Source organism: Carassius auratus, chromosome 7, assembly GCF_003368295.1.
Source record: "Carassius auratus strain Wakin chromosome 7, ASM336829v1, whole genome shotgun sequence".
Taxonomy (NCBI): domain Eukaryota; kingdom Metazoa; phylum Chordata; class Actinopteri; order Cypriniformes; family Cyprinidae; genus Carassius; species Carassius auratus.
Window position 1 is genome coordinate 12,112,644 of NC_039249.1, and position 24,338 is coordinate 12,136,981.

The following is a 24,338-nucleotide window of genomic DNA, read 5'->3' on the forward strand; positions in this document are numbered from 1 at the left end:
TTAAATACATTACTTTGATCACAAGTGACAGTAAATACTCGGATTGTTACACAGACATTTTATTTAAACTAATACTGCTCTTTTATCATGGTTTCCACAAAAACAATTAAGCTTCAAAATGATTCTCAATATTGAAAATAATAATAAATGTTTCTAGAACCAATCTTTTGTCATGTGACACTTAAGACTGGAGTATTGGCCATCACATGAATAAATTACATTTGAAAATATTTTCGAAAAAGAAAAGTTATTGTAAACTGTAATAATATTCCACAATATCCTTTTTTTTTTTTTTTCAAATAAATGCAACATTGGAGAGTACTCCAAATATAACCGCAGCTAAACTTTTGAAAAGTAGTGTAAAACGATTTTTAATTTATAAAATATGATGAGGAAATGGAAAAACAAAACAAGGCTGAGAGGATGCGATGGCGTCTTTGAAGTTGGGCATCTCTGGGGTTGGTCTATCGCTACTCCAATGAACCACAACCACTGCCACCTAACAGAAGCTACACACATGCTCAGACTCACATTCCTCCATTGTCAGACGGTTGTCGGTTTCTGCTATGGTAAAGAGATACATGCATGTTACGTTCAAATGCAGATCACTATTTTGTTTGCATGGATAAAGTCTGGTAGTTGAGCTCCAGCTATGCATCTAGCAATCAGAAAAAATGTTTACCTTATATTCAGTAAAAGTGTGTGTGTGTATATGCTGTGTGCTCTCACCCTGCGGCCCCTTGGTCTGGTACTCTGAGGAAATCCAGATTGGTTTGCTGGGGTGCCTGTCTGCTGCCTCTGTCCTTGAGCTGACTGACATTAGTAGGCAAAAACGGACGGGCCGCGTTTCCAGATGTGGGCCTCTGACTGCTGTGATGTTGCGAGTTTCTCTGATTGGCGGCGTGATTTGCATTCTTCAGCCCTCCGTTCTGGTGAGCAACTGCTGAGGAACATACAAGCTTAAGATCTTCTGAACAAATGCATATTGACTGAGGTGATGAGAAGATTAGGAAAAGTAATGTACCTGGAGGCCCGGGTGCGACTCGTGTTGGGGTGTGGTGGTGCGTCCTGGACATGTTGGGACGGCTTTGAGTGACGCCCTCCTTAGTAGGACCTGAAGGATTGAATTTGGGTGTATGAGGTCCAGCATGGATGACAAAAACACTGAATTAAATAATATTAGATGACACACAACACAAGTCATCACTCACGTGAGTTTTTGGGCAGACCCGGTCCAATGCTGACCTGCAGCATTTTACTCGAGGGTCGCAGCACAGCTACGTCCCCTTGACCTTGGATGAACTGCACCTGTCTGGACCCTCCGGCATTCCAGGGTCCCCATCCTTCCTTCTTCAGTTTAATTTCCAGCCTGCAGGTCCAATCACAATCATTCATTAGTGCATAGGTGCCACAAGAAGTATTCAGACACTTCAGCTATTTAGAAATGTTATTGCATTAAATAATAAAATATATACATTTTGGTTATTAAAATATTTATAATTGAAAGCAACTGAAACAAAAACATTTACATTCACAATTCAGTAAGGCTGAATTAAACTGATCAAGAGTGACAGCAAAGGCCTTTATTATCTAACAAAAGATTTCCATAAATGCTGTTCTTTTAAATTTCCATTCATCAATGAAATTTTACTACTTTTCAAAATATTGCTTTTTTGACTTCAATTTTGATCAAATACATACAGCCTTGGTAAACAAAACAGCTTTTTATTTTCAAAAGACAAAAAATGACTTCAAGAATGAAGTCGTGGCTTTGCTATAACTTAAATATAATTCAACCTACATGGTGCTAAATTTGAGAGGTAGTTTTCTCTGTGTTCTCTCTTCGTATCGGCGTGCCAGCAGACTGATGAACTCGGTCTTGAATACACACTCCAGCAGGCTGTCATACTCCTCCTCGTGCAGGACCATGAAGTCGTCCTGCATTGTGCTGTATGGGAAACACATGTCTTTTCAAGATCTCAAATATGCACATATGTTCATGCATTCAACATGAGATGGTCTTTTATTACAGGTTACACGTGTTCAGGTGCTTTTGGGGGTTTCCCCAGACGCACAGGTTGTCGGCTCACAAAAAAAAAAGCAAATGATATGGTGACGGTTGAAGTTTCCATGTCTGGGACACATGCAGAGATGCCCTGCTTCTCCCAATAAACTTAAGTCCTTTCTAATGAGTTTTTTACAAGGTGTACTCTCCCTTCCCAGCAACACCTGGTTCACATTATTGACAACCCCCTACTCCAAAACAGGAATATGCGAGATTGTAGGGGGCTGGTACCTCGGCCTGGGTCCTTATATGTTAGATCTGTAATCTAGGTTATGTTCCTTTGAGAGAGTTCTGGATGTTTGATCCTTACCAGCGAACACTAAAAGAACTATAAATGTTTTAAGAGACCCAAGCTTTGTATATCGCAGACCTCGATTCAACATGTGTCAAGTAACACAGGGCAGACGACGGCTCTAACAAGCAGACTGGACCTTTGATGTCTCTACGCCTGTAATTCTGCAGATGGATATGCAAGGGATTATGGGATAGCATACAAGGCTCCGTTTTACATATGGGAGGGAAGGTGCAGCCCATTTGGCAGCCTCCTTGTGGCTCAGTTTTTACAGTTCCTATTAAATGATTGAAAACGTATTAAGTTTTGTTGTAGCTTGCCAATGAGTTAAATGAACTGACTGAGCTTGTGCCCTGACGTACCTTAGAGAAACAGCCGTTATCTTCTCTACGTCAATTTTGCGCTTCAGGACCTCTTTCACCATCCCTTTCTCTGGCCCTTGCTTCACCTTTTCTCTTCCAATCAGGTAGACAGATTTAGGGGTGAGGATCAGGTCTCTCTTGATGCTCTGAACAGATAGAAGCACAGTTTTAGACACTCATGCATGTCATCTAGGTGAAATTTGACCTGTTTGCTCAGAAGTCAAAGACTGAATCTTAGTCGCTGAGGCACAGAAACTGTACTGGTCACAGCTGTGTGCTAATTTTGGTAACCTCACCTTAAACCGCCTGTCGAATTTGTTGACTTTGTCTGCAAAATCGATCTTCTCCCTTTTCCCCACAAACTGCCTGAGCTCGGGCCGGTCATCCATACCTATGTAATCACCCACAAAGTTCCTGTTCAAGCTGTGCCTTCTTCTCTCCTTCCTGTTCAGCAGCAGATCAGAGGCTGGAAGAGGATCAAATCAGTGCTCAGGGTTATTTTCAAAGCTTTAGTTCTTAAACCATGTACAAAAGATGAGATCTCAGAAGAGTATGCCTGAAAATAAATCCAGACGTGAAAACATGAAAAATATCAAAAGTGAGTGTCATTTGTAAATGAAATTTTTTGAGCATCCAATTTCCAATCAATCAGTGATTTTGATACAACATTTTTATGTGATGTTATATAAAATAGGAAAGCTATATAATTAGCAGAATAAATAATTTTATTGCAAAATCTTTTAAATATTTAATTTACATCAAATGTCCAATCTGAGATGTGGTGGAAATTACATTGTTACAGACAAAAAAGCCCCAAATATGATCACCCAGACGAGGTGGGAGTATTTTTGTCTTTTGTGTGTCTATTATTACTTTTAAATATAATGACAATAATTCAGCTGAAAGCAGCAGTTGAGGTCAGACTCCAAAGACATGCTGGAAAAAAACACTGAATTCCCCTTTTTACTGTGACACATTCTACCATGTTCTACCATCTCAGAATGTGTGTGTTTTTGTATGCTGGTGCTTGTATTTAGACTCATTCAAACAAATCGTCTGAGCATTAAACTCACCCTCCTCTCTCATTTGAACATATTTCTTGCGTGCACAATATTTTCTCCAGGCCGTCTGAATGGTTCTGGCATAACCGTCGAATTTGCGCTCTCTTGTCTCCTCCAGCAGGAAGAGCTGAGAACAGAATATAATGCAGGCTGTTTAACAGAATCAATAAAAGGGCTCACAGATTCATCAGGTATCAGTTTGAATCAAACCAAACGATTTATGTTCTGAATTCACACTGCTTTGGACTTAACGTCTAATGGTTCACATAACAATAGTGAATAGAGCTGTGTAAACCTGTCCATTACACTAAAGGTCACTCTTCATTAGAGCTGTATGTACCAGTCTCATTATGACACAAAGTGGGTTCAGTTTGTCCTCGTCATACAGCAGTTTCTTTTCTTTTGATCTCAGTTTTCATATTTCTCTTTCTCAGTAAAGCAGCTGTTCAAAGTGTCCTGTGGTCATCCTATAATGCTTTGAGCACTGTGCAGCTTCTCTGTATGTCCTCAGAAACCATTGCACATTGTCACAGCTCTGTTGCACTGTAGACTAAACATCAGATCCAATCATTATCACAAAGGCCTGGCACTGACTCTCTCTCTCTCTCTCTCTCTCTCTCTCTCTCTCTCTCTCTCTCTCTCTCTCTCACACACACACACACACACACACACACAAACCGCTGGCACAGGACGAGAAATTATGAGCCAAGGCTATGAAATCCTTCTTTGTCTCCCACCCCACACACAAACTAACACACATCCACAGACCTCCCATTGATAAACAGTCTAGTGTTTTGGCAAATAACTGTAATAATGCCTAACAACGCCCCTTAGCTGTTATAAATTTACTGTAAACCATGGCTCCTTGGGGCTTATCGCTTTATTATAAACAACACATCTATACTAATTATTCCAATTTGTATGTGATTTGTATGAAAGTAAACACTAAAATAAATAATTTTATATGCCCAAATATATTGTGCATCCCTGCTTACAATAATCTGTCCAGCATGTACATCCCCGTACAAAGGTTTGAAGTCAGTATATATTAATACTTATATTTATTAATAATGCATTAAATTGATCAAAAGGGAATTTTGTACACTTAGAGTTTCTTTGAAAAAGACATATTTTCTAACACTATGTTTTTTTTTTACTGTTCATCAAAGACTCCTGAAAAAAAGTACTGTGGTTTCCACAAAAACCATAAGTAGCCCAACTTTTTTTAATGTACCAGTGTACAAAGTTATAATGTATATCAAAATAAGGACCACAATGCAAATACATTTTTCTTTTTTTTTGCTAAAATCTGGCCTAGAAATTTTTTGACAGTTGTTGTTGAGATTTATTTTATCAAACCATTAGGATGTCTCAGACTTCATCAGCTTTCAGAAGGATCAAAGAGTTATTTGGTTAAGTGACTACTACATGCATGCACTCTCTCTCTCTCTTCCAGAAAGAAATTCTTGTAGTCATTAATTAAGTACTCTGTGTCAGCACCTTATCTCACAAGGAGTTTTGTTTTGAGAAGCTGGCCAGCTCAAGTCTTGGCTCTCCCATATTTAATATCACACACGCACACACACACACACACACACACACACACACACACACACACATAGAAAGGCTACATTTTAACACCTACATGCCAAAGGCACACATCTCTGGATAATCTGCTGCATTCATGCTGAGCCACAGAGCCTTACTCTGTGGGTCTATGTATACGCCTGTACATCTAAATGTCAACAGTGAGATCATAGTACATCCACAAGCAGTGCTTTCATGAGCACCCCCCCCCCCCCCAAAAAAAAAAAAAATTAAGTGAAAAAAAAAAAAAAAAAGCAAAGCTGTCTTGGACATAACAGAAGCAGCTTTACCACAGCACTGCAGTTGTGTATCAGATCCAGAGTAATGTTGACCCAACAGTGCTGATGTGGGTCCAGCCCACTATTCATCACCACTATGAGCTGAGCTGATGTCTGCGAGACAAACGCTGACTTTTACAATTCACCACTCCTATGCCATTACAGTACAACTCAAATGTTAAATCTAGACCAAAGCAAGAAGCAATGTTCTACATGCTGCACTTTTTTCCCAGCTGTTGCTGGTCTATCTTGTTGCACACCACTCTTCAAAGTGTATCTGATGTTTTATTTTAAATGTACTATTTGCTAAGATAACTTTACATTTATTAACAGACTTGGTACCATATTTTGTTGCTGAAAGATTTCAGTTGAAGTTGTGCAATCTTGTCAGGTCTTACCGACTCAGGAGCTTTGATGAAGATTTTGGTATGCCCGAGCTGATACTGGTCTTGGTCCATGTTTACGGAGCGCAGGAGATGCAGCACACCCTGCTTCTCATCCCCACGCCACGTGGGCCATGACTCCTTCGTCAAAATGGCATACCTGAGAGAGATCATCATTTGGAAAATGATATCATATATTTGAGTAAAGTATGCATATTTCATTCATGTAACAGTACAAAGTGCTTTTAGTCTTCTGAAGTGGAGTCCTGTGTAAATAAACTGTATGAAGTGTGTGTGTGCTCAAGATAAACACTGGCAGGGTGGAGTAAAAAAAGTTACTTTTAATATTAACACACCAAAGGATGATTCAGTTTTTTCCTTTTATGTAAAAAGTGAATAACCCTATGAAGCATGCAAAATAATTGGTGTCATAATGGAGGTATTACACACTTAAACTAACACAATGACGTTTTTTCACCGCACACTGATATGAAGAATGCACAAAGGAAACTCCCCAACTATTGGCCCAGAACAAAAGATGAACCGAAATTAATCCACACGAAAATGCCCTAACATACACTTGCAACTCTCTCTTCTTTCTCTTTCTGAAGCGGTTTCTTATGAAAGTGTGGTGTCTTCTCACTGGATGACGAAATTGTAATGCCAAAAGTGACCATATGCTCTCATTCCATGATGTTCTCTGAAGAGCTTCCTGTCAGGCTTTGAGGATGAATTTGAAACGGTCTTTACCTGTTCAAAAACTTGCGGAAGATTCTTCTGTAGGCATAGCCGGCACGCCTTACTCTTATATTCTCCTTCAGACCCAGATACTCCACCTGGTGCTTCACTCTAGAGAGAGAGAGAGAGAGAGAGACAGATTGAATGGAAGGAAGGAAGGAAAGAAGGAAGGTTAATATTTACAGCTACAACTCAGAAAGCCCCTTTACAGAAATTCTTCTCAGCCTGTTGCAATTTTATAAACAAATAAGGCATTTCTGCTAGTTTCTCCATCAGTCTTCCCGAAATAAATGACTAAATAAATGCAAATCTTTTGGACACACATCCTGAGAATGAAACTGAGTGCTAATTGTACTGCCTAACATGAACCATGCTCACAAACCCTCATAACAGGAAGACCATTAGAGTCTCAACAATACAAGCACCGGATCAGAACATTTCATTCCATGTTTCAAACCAAAAACACTTTGGTAAAAGAGGAAAAAGGCAGGAAAAGTAAGCAAACAAACAAACAAAACAAAAAGGGCCAAGAACTGTCGGGACAAAGGACACTCATGCTGGGAAATAAAATTAGAATGCTTTTGTAGTTTTCCATTTTGATTTACACTACCCTTCAAAAATGTAGCATTTTAGCATTTTTTGAAAGAAATGAATACTTTAATTCATTAAGGATACATTAAATTGATCAAAAACAGGTGAATACATTTACATAAAAAAAAGGTTTACATAAAAACTTTAAGCATCAAACTGTTTTAATAACTATAAATGATTCTAGAGCATCACTTCAGCATACTTTTATGATTTTTGAAGAATCGTGTGAAACTGGAGACAAGAGGAATGCTTTGATTTTTCGGAAAAGTTCAAACTAATAAAAGACAAACTCAGATTCCGCATTAAAGGCAGAAGCTACTGTATTGCTCTCAAAGCATCGATTTTTCTTTCCCGTAACATTACTAATGGCCACTTTCACAAAATGTATTACTTTAATAATGATAATGCTAATCAATAGTCCCATTAATAATGTTCAGGAAGTAAGAATTGAACTTTGCCGTGACCGTGGACTCTCACCTGCTCTCCTCCCAGTCTTTAGATTTCTTGGTCTCATTGGGTTTGATACAGCGGATATAGTGAGGTGTACATTTCATCAGGGTGCTCACCAAATCGTTGGCTTGTTTCTGTCATTACAAAGAAAAAGAGGATATGAAAGAGCTAAAACACCTTATAGAGTTACACACATACAGTCTACACAGAATATGTGAAAAGTGGTTTATGTGGTATTGAGACCACAGTTTATTGAGACAGTTTATGAGTAGAAACCGATAGAACCTATAGAGGTTCAAAGATCTGAAAAGAACCTGCAAGAACCTGCAACCTCAGCTCACCTTGATTTTACTCCCTGCAGTAGTGGGTCTGCCTTTTTTCTCAGCATTGAGGTTTTCTTGGAACAGGGCACGGATGAAAGGTCTAATAAAAAGAATCAAACCAGAAAGGAATGATTTGGAGTTGGCAGAAAGAGGGACAAATACAGCAGAAGCAAAATAAAGAGTTTAACAGACAGAGTCGTGTCTCTCTGCTGCAGACCAGGGTCACTTGATTTTGCCTGTGCAGATAGACAAGAAGCCCTGTTTTGTCAGAGAATTCAAGATTTCTCTTTCTTCGGTTCTGTGTATAGGACCTGCTGGCTGGTGCAAAGAAAGTTCCCCTGCAAACTCTGTGTGTGTGTGTGTGTGTGTGTGCGGTGCAGATAAATACACATGACACCACGTGTCTGAATGCCGTCTGAAAGCAGACCCCCAGAAGGCTTCACAAAGGCCTGCGGGAGGAGATGGCTTGCACAGATGGCGATTGGGGCCCAAAAGAGGCCCAGGAGCACATAAGAGCGACAGGCACGCTCTACAAGACTACTCCTACTCCCTCGAGAGACAGAGGCCAAACAATGATAATCTCCTGCACACTTCTAATGTGGGGCCTTCAGCTGGCCTGATTATAGCCATGATTTACATATAATAAGATCTTCAAGCGCTCTGAGAGTCTGTTACAAGCAGCTGTTGGATGAGATCACAGACTGGCTGATTTTTAGGATGGAGGAGGGACACTTACATTTCACTGCTCTGCATTAGCTCGATCAGGTCGGTGAACAGCACGTCCCTGTTCCTCTCACAGAAACCCTCTGCATCATAAGACACCTGCAGAGACAAGTACCAGATCAGTTAAACAGTAGTGTGTTCTGGACACAAGTCATTCTTTGAGCCACAGATGCTCAGATCAATGTCAGCTCAACCAACCAATTACTTTCATTTACATACTTACAGTATTGTATATATAAGAGGGAAAGTAGTGAGTTTATAATCTCATAAATGACTGAATAAATAAATATTCTAGCAGTTATATTTAATTTTGATACGGACCTTGCTTTAATATTTATTATATAAATAGATTATATAACAATTTCAAAATATGTATCCCACAAATGCATTCATATTTCCTTTTTTACAGATCATTTGTAGACTAAATCTTTGCCATTGTAATTTTATTGATTATTATTATTTCCTTTTTAATGTTCTCTTCCATTTTATATCATTGGGCTCTTTTGGCTTTTTATCGTTTTTTACCATTTTAAAAATGTATGTATTTATTTATTTACTTGCATATGTATTTGCAGTAAATGCTAGATTTTTTTCCCTTTGTCTGTAGAACATGCTTATTTTAAATCTAATGGTGCAGGATGTGGACGGGCTCCCCCTGCCTCCCCACAGAGCACGCCTCATTGAACACGGGGTATGGGGATGGTGCCACACATAATGAACTACCTCGAGGCAACAGAGTGTAAACGAGACTGAGAGAGACGTGGAAGGAAAGACACACAAAAAGTAGAAGAAAATTCTGTGAGAAAAAAAGTGAAAGAAAATGATTTAACAACGCTGCAGAGGAGTGCGGGGAGGTGGGTTAAGAGATGCCTTGTTGGCGTAAATACCTTGCCAGCGTAATGGTGAATGATGAAGCCCTGGTTCCAGCTGTTAAAGTGCTCGTGATTGTTGATCTGCATTCGGAGCTTCTGCAGCATCGTTTGATCTGCACCCTCACCCTTCGCATGCATAGTAGCACACACATCGTCCAGTATACTCATGATGCCGGGAGGATTCTGGGAAAGGATTCAAAATGAAAGTGAGATTCATTTGTATTGTAAAATGCATTCCTATTTTTAGAATTCATTTGTACAAATCCAATTAGGCTCCTTAATAACTGTTTTTTTTTTTTTTTTTTTGGTTAGAGTTTTCTTTTGGCTCCTGCTGATTTTTACTCTTTGGACCAGTCTTATTCATTTATTTATTTACTTTATTTATTCTTATATATTTATTCTTTTTTTATGTGTGTCATACTCTGTCCTGTGAAGCAGTTTGATCTGTATTTTAAGTTTGAAAGTTGGTATAAAAATAAAATCTTTAGTAGTCATAGTAATAATAGTAGGACACACTTATTATAGTTTTAAATAAGGTATAGCATGTTGCATTGCAACATCTATTAGACATCTACTTTTAAGTATTGTACCCAAATATCATAGTATATAAAACAACATAAAACATTGTCTAAAGTGTCTGAAAACGTTTTAGCCCACATTAACAGCCTTTCAAGCATAATCAAAACTCAGGAAATGAATTATCTTACATTAATCTGAATGAACACACACTGTCTGATAACACACAGCTGTCTGTATTGTCAGAGAAATCAGATGTCTCTCTTTATTCACAAAGTCCAATGAAAGGAAAACAGCTTGTAAATTTCTCACAGACAATCATTAGCTTTTAGCAGTGACACGGAGAAGCACTTCACACTCTCACACACTGTCTCTCCAACATGGATGGTCGAGGTTCTCCATTGTTGTGAATTTCATGGCTCTGTGTGTCTAGTCCCTCTTGTGAGTAAAGCAAATTGAATTTGGAGGCATATCAAGCATTTTGAGCCCATTAGACAAACAGTTATGGGAAGAGAAAGGAGGCTTTTGTGGATATGGATCTGCACTTCTTAGTCCGCTAATGTTGGTTTTATTGATTTACCGCACTAGGCAATGACAGATCATATCCTACTTTTCAAACAGATAGATGTTTGATTTGCACAGTTAGTGAAACTCACCAGTTTACTCTCAATGAGGTCACAGACGATCTTATTGTTGAAGTACTCTATGGGAGTCCATCGGATTCCTTCCTGTACATACTCCTCCTGAAGAGAGGAAAAGAACAAATGATGAAAACGACCCGGTACTAGGGTGGAGCAGAAGTATATAGTACTTCCTGTACTACTAGAACTAGGTTAAGGGAAAGGTGGGGCAAATCCAAATCACTGCAAAAACAAAAAGCACAGGGGAGACATGGAAGTGTTACCTGCTCAGCTTTCAGGGTCAGCTCAATGAAAATCTGCTGCAGTTTCTCATTCACAAAGTTGATACAGAACTGTTCAAATCCATTTTTCTAAAAGGCAAGTGAAAACAGAAAATAGATACTTATAGATAACACCAGTAGTGGTGACAAAGGAAACAAATAAGTTGCTGCAGTGATAATGTGAACATGACAAACAATGATTCAACTGTTATTATTATCAATAGCATAATAAAATACACAGTTGTTGCTCAGGAATTCAGCATCTTAGTGGTAATAACATCAAATTAAAAGGGCTGAAAGCTGTTTTCAGGGCTTTATCCAGCTTTATCCTTCTTATGAAGACAACACAGGCAGTTATCTTAAAGGTCTCAATACCAGATGCTAAACCAAGAGATTATCAGATTAGTCAAGCCTATTAATATGTTATCTGTTTACAAAAGCAGAGGAAAATCAATCCAGGCAATTACAAATCAATCATCTTATCTCATTAGGTAGACTGGATAGCTACACATCCTGTTAACTGCTGTGAAAACAATCATCCCATTAGTGATGAGTAAATTAAATACTCACCTGAAATATCTCAAAGCCATAAATATCCAATACTCCAATGTTCAGCTCCTGATGGTCCTTGACCATGGCTTTATTGATTGACTAAAAAAAGAATAGGAACCCATTTAGTGCTTATTTCTTGTCTAACATCTATTTTTATGAGGGATATATGTGTATGCAGCTTGTACCTCCACCAGGTAGTCAAAAACACGGGAGTGAAGGGCTTTGGAGAGCGCGTCACGGGTAAAACACGCCTGTTCCACATTCAGTGTTACATCAATGGACTCTGACTTGCCACCCCACTTGCCGTCCATCTTACGGCTGGTGAGTTTTTCTTTAAGACGATGCTGATCGATGCCCAACAAGAAGGCAGGAAATGCCAAAACTATGAGCAGGAGAGAGAACAGTTTGGTAGAGTCAGAATAACAAGTGCACACAATGCCATACACAAGTGTTTCTAAATGTGCAATAAATAGTACCTGTTTAAACGTTTGGGGGATAAGTAAGATGTTTTTTCAGTGTTTTATGCTCACCGAAAAGCTGCATTTATTTGACTATTTAACTATAATGTAATGTTATATATAACTTGGAAAAACTGAAGAAAACAGTGATACATTGTACATATGACTCATGTGCATTTTTTTTGGTGTAGTCACAACAATAGATCTCCTCTGAGGAGAGGCACGGGTGAGACACGAGTTACTGACAATCCTGCGCCTCAGTCCATTTCTGATAAGCCCCGCCTCTTCACTGACTCACCACCTTAAAAAGGAAACTGCCCTCATTCAGTGCTGATAGTGATGCAGTCCGTCATACTGCTTAAGTATGGCTCACTATTCAGATGTTCGGGTGTGGTAGAACTGAGAACACTAACTCCTCTCCCGAAACAACACAACTATAAAAAGATCTGGGAGTGCCCGTGGCTCTCAAAAACACCCTTGCATGGTGTCAGTCAAAGACTTCTATAAAATATATGGATTGGCAGTGGAAGATGTTATCTATAGAATTTATTTCCCAGGATGCATGAGCTCTTTGCAGATGGTTTTGTTATACGCAGGCGGCTGAGCAGTTGTGGCGCGGTTGGTTTCTAGATTGGCAAGCCAACACTAAATGTGTGAAAGCCGCTGGCGGCAGACAGGAAGAGGGGTTAGGGGGCTGGGAAGGGGCAGAACAGGAAAGGCACAGATTAGCTTCGTCTGCTCCCAGCACAGAATGGCTTTATGCCACAGCAAACAGGGTCTGTCATTCAAGTGCACTGCTCCACCTGAGAGCTTTGAGACACTTGGAGGGAAGGAGAGAGAGAGAGAGAGAGAGAGAGAGAGAGAGAGGAAATAGAGAGGTGGGCTGGAAGTTCAGAGTTTCACTGTGCAATTTTAGGGTGTGATGTAATACGCAGATACCAGGCGCATAAACAGAGCTCTATTTTCTGAGGGTAATTTGGTGTGGCAAGACAGTTCAGCATGACTTAATGCAATGAAATAATCTACAGCACACAGTTCGATCAAGGACAACAAAATGGGGAACTGAGTTTATGTACATACACTCGTCATTTTCTACAGCAGCATAGTTCCCTGCTTCCTTGAAGCTGATGTTGCCAAGGTGAAGAATTCCTGCCACAATCTGCAGCACCAGGGTGCGGTCCATCCCTGAGATACCAATCACGTCCATGGCATGCTGGGGTCAGACAGAGAGAGGAGAGGGAAGTAACAACAACAGTGTCTGCAAATATGGAAAATAGCTGTCATATTTGAACAGGCACATTTTTCACAGCTACGTAAGAATCCCAGGACACCAGAGTCTGAATAAAATACCAAGCTGTCTAAATCACACTTACCAAGGTTTCCTGGAAGTCGTGCTTGTCGTTAATATCGTCAACCTTGTAGGAACCTGACTGGTTGAGGTAAGTGTAGTAATCCAGGTTGGTGATACCCAGAGTACTCTTCTGGTCTACACTGGCTCCCTCTATTAGCTGAGAAAAGAGGGAACATTTTCAGAAAAGTGGGCTTCTTCAAGTTCAACACTTTTGTCCAAAGGTTTGATTTTTATTAAAACCAATTAATATTTGTTAATTTTTTTTTGTGTTATATCAGGGACACATTAAAATGGTCTTGTTGTTACCATAAATTTTGCCCCAAAAATGTTTTTGTAAAGTGTTGTAATTGTTCAGCAAGCAAAAAAAACGGTGTCAGTGAAGAGCGTACAATTAAATATGAGATTAAATATAAAGGTAAATCAATGTTAACATCAGTTTTGAGCACATTACTGTTATTAAGCACCATTTCCAATTTCCAATTTACACACACTACCATTCAAATGTTTGGAGTCAGAAAGCTTTTTTTTTTTTTTTAAAGAAGGGATGCAATATTCCGCAAGAATGAATCATGTTTATTTTTTAAATTCAAAAATTACATTTTTCTTTTCAACTTTCTGTTCATTGGAGAATAGTGAAAACTTGTGAAAAAATCTTCTACAAAGATATTAAGCAGCACAATTGTTTTCAACATTGCTAAAAACAAGACATATTACTTTAGCACCAATCAGCATAATTCAATGATTTCTGATGACGTATTTTATAAAATAAATGATCCTTATGGAGCAAGAAACATATTTTAAAAATGTTTTAAAAAATCTTACCAGCCCCAAACTTCTAAATGACAGAGTAGAAAATAATCTTCAGTGTTTATCTCCATTTAGGATATATGAAATGCTAGTTCTGAGATTAGTCTTGGCAAGCCAAAAGAGTCCAAAAATGTTCCAAAAAGTTTTCAAATGTAATTTCCACCACTGTCATTTTAACTACAAAAACACCATTAAATAATACAAAACTAAAGATATGGAGGAAATGACACTGCGGTGAGAATTTATGACTTTCTGGAAAAAAAAAAGTTAGAATTCTCCTGGACAGTGTTAGCAGACAAATGAAACAAACTAGTGAGAGTGTGAAAAGTGTTTTAGGAGTGTTTATTTTCTAAGTTTGCAGGGCCAAAAGTGTCCACAGTTGAAAAACACCAAAAAACACAAAGTCCTAAATAAGCATAACCATAGGAAAACTCTCAAACTCTCCAAACTTGTGAAGGAGAAACAGTGGTGAGAAGGCCTCGTTAAGAAGAAGGTCAGACAGACTCTCCCTCTTCCAAAAAACTCAAGTGGTAAACTCAGAACAACGTGACCTGCTTTTCAGAGCCAAATGGCTCCATCTTCGCTTTCCTGAATTTTACTGTGGTTATTCATTCAATTTTTCCTCCTAATGTGCTGCACTTATGCTACTGACGGTCGACAGTGGCATCTTCTGAGAGAAGAAGCCAGCCTCGTGTCCTCGTTCTCACCTGGTAGAAGATGTGGAAGCTCCTCTCTCCAGGATTCCGCATCACCACACGTGATTTCTCCAAAAGGAAGTTGGAGATCTTCCCACCATCTGGCTCACCGCCGGAACTGAACTGAATCTCAAAGTATTTCCCCTGTCAGGGAAGATGAAGGTTAAAAAGGCACAGACGTGATGTGCTTCAGGTGCACGTGTATGCCCAGAACTGAAAATAAATTGTGTGTGTGCTTTGACACACACACTAACACTCTCCACTATCATTTATGTGTCTCTCTCTGATGTTTATGTGTGCTGTATGCAGTTAGCAGACATGTCAAGACTCAAACCAGTAACAACATTACCAGCCCCTGTAGGACCCCTGAATTCTTCTAGATGCTTTTTCATCCACAAAACTCTCCTATCCACTCCAAAATCCATTTGTATCACAGCTAAGTCCTTCTTCTTACAATAAAATTACACCAATCCCAAGAAAACAAAAACCGGACTGATATGTCTGGGCATAGTGAAGCAGAACTGCATTTAATGTTGCGTACAACATATTTTGTAACGACTGCTTTAAATTGGCCTGTGGAGTATTTTTAATGGCAGTACTTGGCAGGTTTATGCCAAAGCCTTACCATAACATCATATTTATCAAATGTTCTTATTGCAGTGGCAAATAGTTTCTTTATTTTTGCATTTGAACTGGATGATCACCCTGTATTTTTTGTTGTAGTGTAACTGTGTTCCTCTTAAATTCATCATGAGGACAAGATGCATCCCAACACAAGACAAATGCTATCTGTCTTCTTCAGTAAAATGAGTATATGGGAGGATGATCGAAGCTTACAAATCGACTGGAGTTGTTGTTCCTCACTGTCTTAGCATTCCCGAAGGCCTCCAGAAGAGGGTTGGACTGCAGAATGATGTCTTTGACATGCTGTGTGGATATAAACAGGAAAAAGAGAGAGATTGAGAGTTAAGTTGATGTTTTGCATACTTACAAGTACAGAACTTATGCTCATCTGGAACTGATGGAATGAGATCAGTGGGTAATGTCCATCTTGTAGAGTGAATTCAGGTCAAATTGGTCATCCAAGAGTCTAAAAGTGGCCTAATTGAGCCAAATTCATTCCCTAGCCCCACATATATCAGTATGCATGCACATTCCACACAGAAGTTGCACAGCATCGTCTACTTTGAGAAGCCAAGACAGTCCCTCCAGAAAAACGCGGATTATTTTTGTGATTATTGCGGGCAAAAATCCTTGATTTTGCGGCAGGTTTTCTTAAAAAATGCGATGGAATATGCGGGATATTTTTGCAATCTTATGCGATGAAATTGCGGGAACTTGCAAAAACTGCGGTTTGATGAAAAATAGAAAAAAAGGTGACCCCCCCCCCAAGGTAACACATGGCTCAAACTTACAAAACATTGAGTCAAACAAGTTCTCTAGCTTTACAAAAGGAATATTCAACAACTTCTGTAAAAATGAATACAAATAAAATATACACACAAATATACAAATGCTGTTTTACAGGAATTGCAAAGTGCAATCTCTTACTGCAACATAAATTATTTTACATACTACTAATATTCTTACAACTGTAAGGTTTTGGTACTATTCTGTAACAAAAGAGGTGCATCAACTTATAAATTAAACTACAACAGTCCTCTGTGAAAATGAAAACTAACTGTGTAGCCTCTAACACTGGCCTATCATTCGCCATCCTCATCCCTCTGTCAAAATAATTTGCCCCCACTGTCATGTAACACACCGGGTAACTGCTTTGCACGGTCTTTTGCGCTTATTTTTGTTGGCAGATGAGAATGATTTGCGTCCTTCACCTTGGTTTCACCGCGGGCTTCACAGATGATGTTCACGTCGCGCAATTACGTCACTTCATAAGGTTCCCATTGGAAAATAATGGTGATTTACTTGTGTGAAGTAAACACGACATTTTTCCACTTTCTGCTAAGATATATGTGACTTTTTTGCAACGAAAATTATTATAATTATGAAATCATGCTACCTCCACATATTTTGCTTCCTGAAATCGGCAATTTATGCAGCGAAAGTGCGTCGTATTTGAAAAAATGCGACCCCCACATAAATATGCGGCCCTTGGCTGATTATGCATTAAATCACGAGATCGCATAATCGCGTTTTTCTGGAGGGACTGCCAAGAGATGCAAAAGTTCTTGAATATCCAATACCTTCAAGTTCTTATCAAACATATATAAAGTGCACAAATTGCATAAAGATATTTTTAAGAAATCTGAAATTAAAAGTCACACTGACAATGTAAACAAATTTGAGCCGAGGGCTAGTTTGCATTTGCAACACCAGGACAAATTCATTGATAATATGCATAATATAGACAGAGAAATCAGGATGTATCATTCAGCAGTGATGGTCATATGATCATGAGGCACTGTGACATTCGAGAGATCAGACAAAGCATAGACAGCAGAGCAGCCCGAGCAGAGAGACTTTCTGTTGTAGCACAATACGCTACTTTGTTGAAGACGCCATCAAAAATACTCGTCAAAGGACAAGGAACAGCCTATTCACTATCAAATCATTGGATTTAATTTAATTCAGTGCAATAATGAATTAAAAACAAAAATAAGGCTTTTAAAACATTCATGAAATTAAGTAATTAGCAGACTGTGGAACGTTTAGATATTTGACCTGGTAGATTAGACAATAACTTAGTTCATGCCGCTCGAGTGATATTGTCATTAAAGCAAAAGGAGGAAAAACCAAAATCTTTCACTTCAAATTTTATGCAAAATATAAGCATAACAGAATGATAGAATTGTTTTTTAAATACATTAACAAATGGTTAATTCAATCAGATTACTCCAAGCAACAAGTGTCAGTCCTCTGACTCACATGGCTCCTGAAGGGGCTGAGAGGGGCACACAGGACAGATCAGAAGGGGATTGTGGGGGACAGATGGCTGCTGGTGGGGTTTAGGGGATGAAAGAAAGATTGTAAGAGATGGGGGAAGAGGAATAAAGTCAGATGAAGCAAATATCAACAAGGATCAGGATTCTGTTTAACACTAACTGTCAGAAACAATCTTGGTAAAGTTATCAGGAACTGAAAGCCACCGTATGTTGTTTTTCATTTTATCTTTGTCCTGTGCAACCCACCTGAACTCTGGGACCTCCACCTGAAACTTTGGAGATGTAGCCCATGATGTACTTTGCTGCTACTGTCTTCCCTGCTCCGCTCTCACCACTGAGAAGAACATAAAAAAATGTGACAAATGTTAAGCTCGTTCATATATAAATAAATCAATACACAGATACTTTAAACAAAAACATGTTGTCACTTTAGTTGGAGGATCAATTCTTACTATTAATGAACTATTAACTATGCATTTTGCCTCCATAAACTCCTACTTTGCTACTTCTTATTATTAAGCAAGTTAGGTTTGGGTATGTGGCATGATTAAGGGACCTAAAATGTGGTGCAGATTCAGTATAAGGCATTAATATGTGTTTTATATGTGCTAATAACCAGCCAAAATGCTAGTAATAGGCATGCTAATAAGCAACTAGTTAGTGTTAGCAAATATTTAAAGTAAAATATTTCACAATATTACTGTTTTTAACCAATGCACCATGCATCCTTGAAGAACAATAAGATAAAATCTTACTAATCACAAACTTTTGAACCGTAATGCATGTGTGTGTATATCCTAAAGGCATAATATAATGCTATTGTACATATGTTAGGTTTTTAGGGTGTAGTAGTGACAACAGTGATTGCTACTAAATAATACCAACAGTAGTTTAATGTATTACCAGTCAAAATGTTTATGATCATATTAAAATCCAGCCTCTAATTTTCCTCTGAAAACAAGAACAGGAGGGTGTTAACAAGCAAAAAGCCCCTTGTTTGCCCCACAGCACAACACTGAAATCTGCTCAGCAAGCTTTAAAGAGGGTCAGAGAGGGTTTAGTAGATACTTATCCTCAGTTAATACAGATCACGTATAATGGTACTGGAGAGAGGGGAATTCCTTTAATGAACTAAATATGTTCCTATATTTGTCCTTAGTGAGCTATAGTCTGAAATGTGTTGCTCGGTTATGGGAGCAAATGCTTACAGTGAAAGGCCTGAGTTTGAATCAGATTGCACACAGAACAAAAGGTTTGTTTATGTTGACAATAATTAGTACATTTCTTAGGAGATCATATGTATACATCCGAGCCGTCCAGATAGTAAATGTTTATTATCATCAAGGCCGCATTTATTTAATCAAAAATACAGTAAAAACAGTAATATTGTGAAACATGATTACAATTTCAAATAATAATCTTTTGTTTTATCATATGTTAAGATATTATTTATTCCTGTGATGGCAAAGGAGAATTTTCAGAAGCCATTCAAATCTTCAGTGATCCAGTGATTTAGAGCTCAAGGAAACCTTACTAATGATCAATGTTCAAAAGCTGTGCTGTTTAATATTTTTGTGGAAACTGTATTTCAGGATTGCGTGATGAATAGAAAATCAAGTTAACTTTTGAACGGCAGTGTACGGTATATTTACACATACAAGAAAATGTTCTACATGCTTATACTCAAATTAAACCAAATAAAAATGGCATTCATTATTCCTGTATCCGTAATGAAGGTTCTATTTCATTTTCTTCAGTTGCTTTACCCTCTACTTGCATCTTTCCGCCTGCCCTTTGCCTTTGGCAGGGCCATAAGCATTAGGATGTATGCGGTTTGGCGGATGATGAAAGAAGAAGCTGGTTTATTTTTCTAGATTTCTTCTATTACCAATGTCAGTATTGCCATTTTGAGAAGACCCAGCTGTGGCGCATTAAAAAAAGCTTGGGTAAGCAGTAAGAAGTCCATTACGTCACACAGCAACAGTACTACACACCTTTGATTTCACTTCATCCTATCGTGAGAGCCTCACCATACAAGCAGAAAAACCTTTTCACGCTGGCTCCAAGAGTTCTTACAGGAGCTTAAGCCTGCCATGTGGTTCTCATTCCTTTGTCTTGCAAGTTTATAGGCTTTCCACCTTAAAGGAAATGTCCCTGCTCGTCTACAGGCGATGAAAGCTCTGGGAACACACTCTTATTGTACATTGTACACTCAGTCTACTTAAATGAATTGTCTATGGCTATTTTTAAACAAGTCTTTGAGGGATTGTAATTTGGATGCTGTAATGCTCATTTTTAACTTCTTGCGTATGTTTGCTGACCAAAAATGGGCACAAAAAGAAAAACAGAGAGACGCATCAGTCATTCAGTCTCATTCAGTAAGTGTCGAGTCATGAGACTCATTATCCAGCAGCCGAAACATCAGCTCAGCAAATACAGCACTGGGTCACACCGGGGGGTGTGAATGCTTTTGTATATCATACTGTACAGTCCACAGGGGCTGCCATAACAAGATGACAAAGTGATCAGTTCATTCTGTCCTTTAGCACATGCAAAGTCTAATACATTCAGTAAAAGGCTTCCTCTTTTGGGGAAGAGAGACTATTTTAAGAAAACAGATTCTGCTACATCCTTCCGTCTTTTTTTCACCAAACATTTCTGTATCATTATCCCAGTACAGACAATAATAATAAAAAAAAAAAATCACAATCCTACACAATACAGACAATCGTACACTTACGGCAATATACAACCCCTTTCAAAAGTTTGGGGTCAGAAAGATTGAGGACACATTATCAATGAATCCCGAAAAAATGCATTACGGTTCACACAAAATATTAAGGAGCACAAATGTTTTCAACATTGAAAATAATATGAAATGTTGCTTGAGCAATATAACCAAGCATCAGCATATTTGAATTGTTTTTGAAGGATCATGTGTCACTGAAGACTGGAGTAATGGCTGCTGAAAATTCAGCTTTGCCATCACAGGAATAAATTATATATATCAAAAATATATATTAAATAGAAAACATATTTCACAATATTACTGTGTTTTTAATCAAAGAAATGCAGCTTTTGTGCACATAAGAGGCATTTAAAAAAAGCACACTTCTGAAAAGGAACTGTCCTTCATGCATAATGCTTTTCAGACAAACCTGTGCCTGTCCTAATCAAAATACAGCTTGACCACAGAATGCCTCGGCAGCAATTTCATGCAAGGTTTTGTTTACTAATCTGGGTCATCACAATTCCATTTCCAGTCTCTTTATGTGGTCAACTGGAAGTGGCTTTCTCGCTACACAAACAAACGGGTGAGAAAAATGCTGAAACTGAAGTCACTTACTATGAAGTAAGCACTACTTCAAGCCCAAAGTCACCCTCAAGCCCACAGGTGCCTATGAGATCTAAAAGAAAGATCTCAGACTCAGCAGGGAAAATCTCTCTTTCTGCAACTTCCCCTCCTTCACCATGTCTATCCATATGCCATAACATTGCAGGGTGGCAGGGGGAATTTAGTCTCTTGATTTGAATTAAATGTTTTCTTAAACTAAGGTAGGCATAATTTCCCAATTTTTTAAACTGCACCACTAGCAGCACCAAAAGCAAGAGCCATTTGGCAAAGTTCATACAAACGAAGTCAATTCCTTGCTAATTCCTAGACATATCCTAACCCCAAAATATACACCACTGGTGGAGCCACAAGTTGACAGCTCAAACTACGAGCATAATATTAAAAGCACTACAGAACCAGTATTCACTTGGCACTCAAATTAACTCATAATGTCCCACGTGGACAACTTGTTTCTTGACTCATTGACTCATGCTTTGGTTAAAGTGAGTCAGACTTTAGCTCTCTGATTGCCCAGCAGGAAGAGCCCCCTGCAATATTATACCAATCGCAAATGTCTATTCAGTGGAGTTTCCTCCTCTTTACAGTAGCAGGTGGTCCTAAGTGCGTTTCCTGTGCTCAAGCAGGAAGTGCAGGTTACAAAAGCTCTTGTGCTTTGTGTCTCGTACATCCTGGAGAAAATAATATACCAAATAAAGACCAAAGGATATAAAATTACATTGTCTATTGTTGTCATCAAAAGGGATAAAAGTGATTCTCACAGATTATAAGTGAAAGGCACATTCAAAGGGCGCTGCTGAGGTTTTCGGCCTGTTGAATCTGTTCTATTCAACCGTATTTTAACCGTGCAACCTTATCTGTACAAGCAAAACAGTAATGACAACCTATTCACTCTGACAGCCCAGTGACTCTCCCATTGCAACGTCTGCATTGATGTCATACCAAAACGAATTGTATGTCACACCCATCACACATAAACAGACTGGAGAAAACACCTGAATGTCTGTCTGTACAATTTAACATGTTAATTTAGTACAAATATTAAAATAAAAGAATAACACATTCATAAATAATGGGCTATATTTTAACAATCTAAGCGCATGAGTCTAAAGCGTGCAGGTGCACTCAAGGCGTGTCCGAATCCACTTTTGCTAGTTTAATGACGAGAAAACAGTCGGTGCGCCCTAATGAGTGATGGGTGTTTTTTGGGCGTAACGTGCAATAAACCAATCAGTGTCTCATCTCCCATCCCCTTTAAAAGCCAGTTGCGTTTACGCCATGGAAGGTTTACATGGCGGAATGTAATTTTTCATTTTTTTAAATGTTTGTGTGCTGCTGCGCATTCCTGTATGTGTAATAAGCAAAGTGTACGTGCGTTATGCACCCGCCTATAGGCGCATATTATTAAAGTGCTCTTTAAATGACAAAGAAAAAATATTGGGCAAGACTTTAGACCAGGTTTGAGTTGGTCTATGGTGCAGTGTATTTTCAGTCCCTCAAAATAGCAACGCGCCAACAATGTGCCTGAACACACCTCTTTTTTAGACCAGTATGCCAATGGGAGCACAAAAGGGTGCAAATACATTTGCAATTTAAACAATGCACCACATTTTTTGCATTGCATTGCACCAGGTGTATGATAGGGCCCAGTGTGTTTAAACTCAAAATAAACTATTTAGTTGTTTTCTCTATTTCATTAACTGATCAGAATAATATGTAAATATTTCAGTCATGATATTGAGAATCCTAATAAACAGCTCCCCACAAATCAAGATTCATGTGACTAAAAGCGCTTACATTACAGTAAATTAAGTTTGATATTTAGATCACATATGTTCAGAGTTAAAGTTAGAAAGTTCTCTCACCTGATAATGACACACTGGTTCTCACGATCGATCATCATGTTTCTATACATGTTATCGGCTAGAGCGTAGATATGAGGAGGGTTCTCATACTGAGCCTGAGAGAGAGAGGGAGAAATGCAGAAAAGCAGGTTCATTTCATAATTTACATTACAGTTCGTGTTTAGGATGGCATGTGCTTGTATTTCTAAATAAGCTCCTGTGTATAGCACATAAGTCAAAACACATTCAAAAGTCCTTGCTGTAGCATCCACTAGACAATGATTATCGGCAGAAGCTAGAAGCTTGGTGAGAAACCAAAACCTCTGGCCAAGCGTGGTTAAAAACATAGACCTGTACATGCTGTTCTGTGGCTGCTTAGCCAGGCGTCTTTAATGGATAAGGCAGGTCTGCGCAGTTATTTTTCTGACTAAGAATGCAGCTGTTAAAAGCATTTGCACCACGCCTACACACTTTAAAATCTTCTTCTATTAAAATCATTACTAGAGCAATTACTGTTTGCAGAAACCTCTAGGTATAGAACCACATAAAGAACTTTATGAGGACAGTTTCGATACAGATCACGGAGTTTAGAAAACAATTAGCCTATTTAGTGTGTGCAGTGAAACAAAGTTACATAAAACATGGGGAAAGCTAAACATATGGAACTAAATGAGAGTCGTTTTGTTCAGAAAACCATGAAAAAATATGGGAAAACTTTAGTATAGGGACCAATTCTAACTATTAACAATTTGCTTATTAGCATGCCTATTTCTAACATATTGGCTGTTTATCAGCACATATTCTTATTCTACATCCCTAATCCTACCCAATACCTAAACATAACAGCTGCAGTACTTACTATTAATAAGCAGCTAATTAGTAGTTTATTGAGGCAAAGTCGTATTTAATGGTTTGTTATTAGCGAGAATCTGATCATAAAATAAAGTGACCAAAAATACTTACCGCGCCTTGGTACATCTCTATTTCTTTCTCCCCAAAGTAGGGCATTTGTTTGAAAGGGTTTACTGAGATGAGTACAGGACCAATGTATGTCTGCAAGTAAAGGTCAAGGCTCAAAAGACTGCTGGAAGAAAAAGTGTCAGGAAAGAGACAGTTCACCCAAAAATTACAATTCTGTAACGGTTTACTCTTCCTCACATCACTCTTAACCTCTTTGTCCTTGCTCCTGTATTTCTCTCTATACAATGGAAGTCAACGGGGTCCGAAGTTGATT

The 24,338-nt window shown here is 38.5% G+C and overlaps 1 protein-coding gene across 5 annotated transcripts in view; it reads right to left on the bottom strand.

The window, feature by feature from the left end:
• Positions 1-24,338, bottom strand: part of myo1ea (myosin IEa) — a 43,686-nt gene that overhangs the window by 3,405 nt on the left and 15,943 nt on the right. The window contains exons 3-27 of one of the 5 annotated variants that reach the window (XM_026267339.1): positions 24,068-24,157; positions 23,126-23,220; positions 18,155-18,242; positions 15,843-15,932; positions 15,018-15,149; positions 13,526-13,660; positions 13,233-13,365; positions 11,880-12,076; positions 11,713-11,793; positions 11,146-11,232; positions 10,898-10,984; positions 9,741-9,908; positions 8,867-8,952; positions 8,149-8,230; positions 7,835-7,941; positions 6,779-6,877; positions 6,044-6,188; positions 3,793-3,907; positions 3,016-3,185; positions 2,720-2,865; positions 1,802-1,948; positions 1,212-1,369; positions 1,025-1,114; positions 730-943; positions 532-564 (exon numbers count right to left, since the gene is read on the bottom strand). In XM_026267339.1, coding sequence (XP_026123124.1) covers positions 532-564; positions 730-943; positions 1,025-1,114; positions 1,212-1,369; positions 1,802-1,948; positions 2,720-2,865; positions 3,016-3,185; positions 3,793-3,907; positions 6,044-6,188; positions 6,779-6,877; positions 7,835-7,941; positions 8,149-8,230; positions 8,867-8,952; positions 9,741-9,908; positions 10,898-10,984; positions 11,146-11,232; positions 11,713-11,793; positions 11,880-12,076; positions 13,233-13,365; positions 13,526-13,660; positions 15,018-15,149; positions 15,843-15,932; positions 18,155-18,242; positions 23,126-23,220; positions 24,068-24,157 — 2,975 coding nt within the window. The remainder of the gene's footprint in view (positions 1-531; positions 565-729; positions 944-1,024; positions 1,115-1,211; positions 1,370-1,801; positions 1,949-2,719; positions 2,866-3,015; positions 3,186-3,792; positions 3,908-6,043; positions 6,189-6,778; positions 6,878-7,834; positions 7,942-8,148; positions 8,231-8,866; positions 8,953-9,740; positions 9,909-10,897; positions 10,985-11,145; positions 11,233-11,712; positions 11,794-11,879; positions 12,077-13,232; positions 13,366-13,525; positions 13,661-15,017; positions 15,150-15,842; positions 15,933-18,154; positions 18,243-23,125; positions 23,221-24,067; positions 24,158-24,338) is intronic. The other 4 variants (XM_026267340.1, XM_026267342.1, XM_026267343.1 and 1 more) reach the window with 4 other exon arrangements.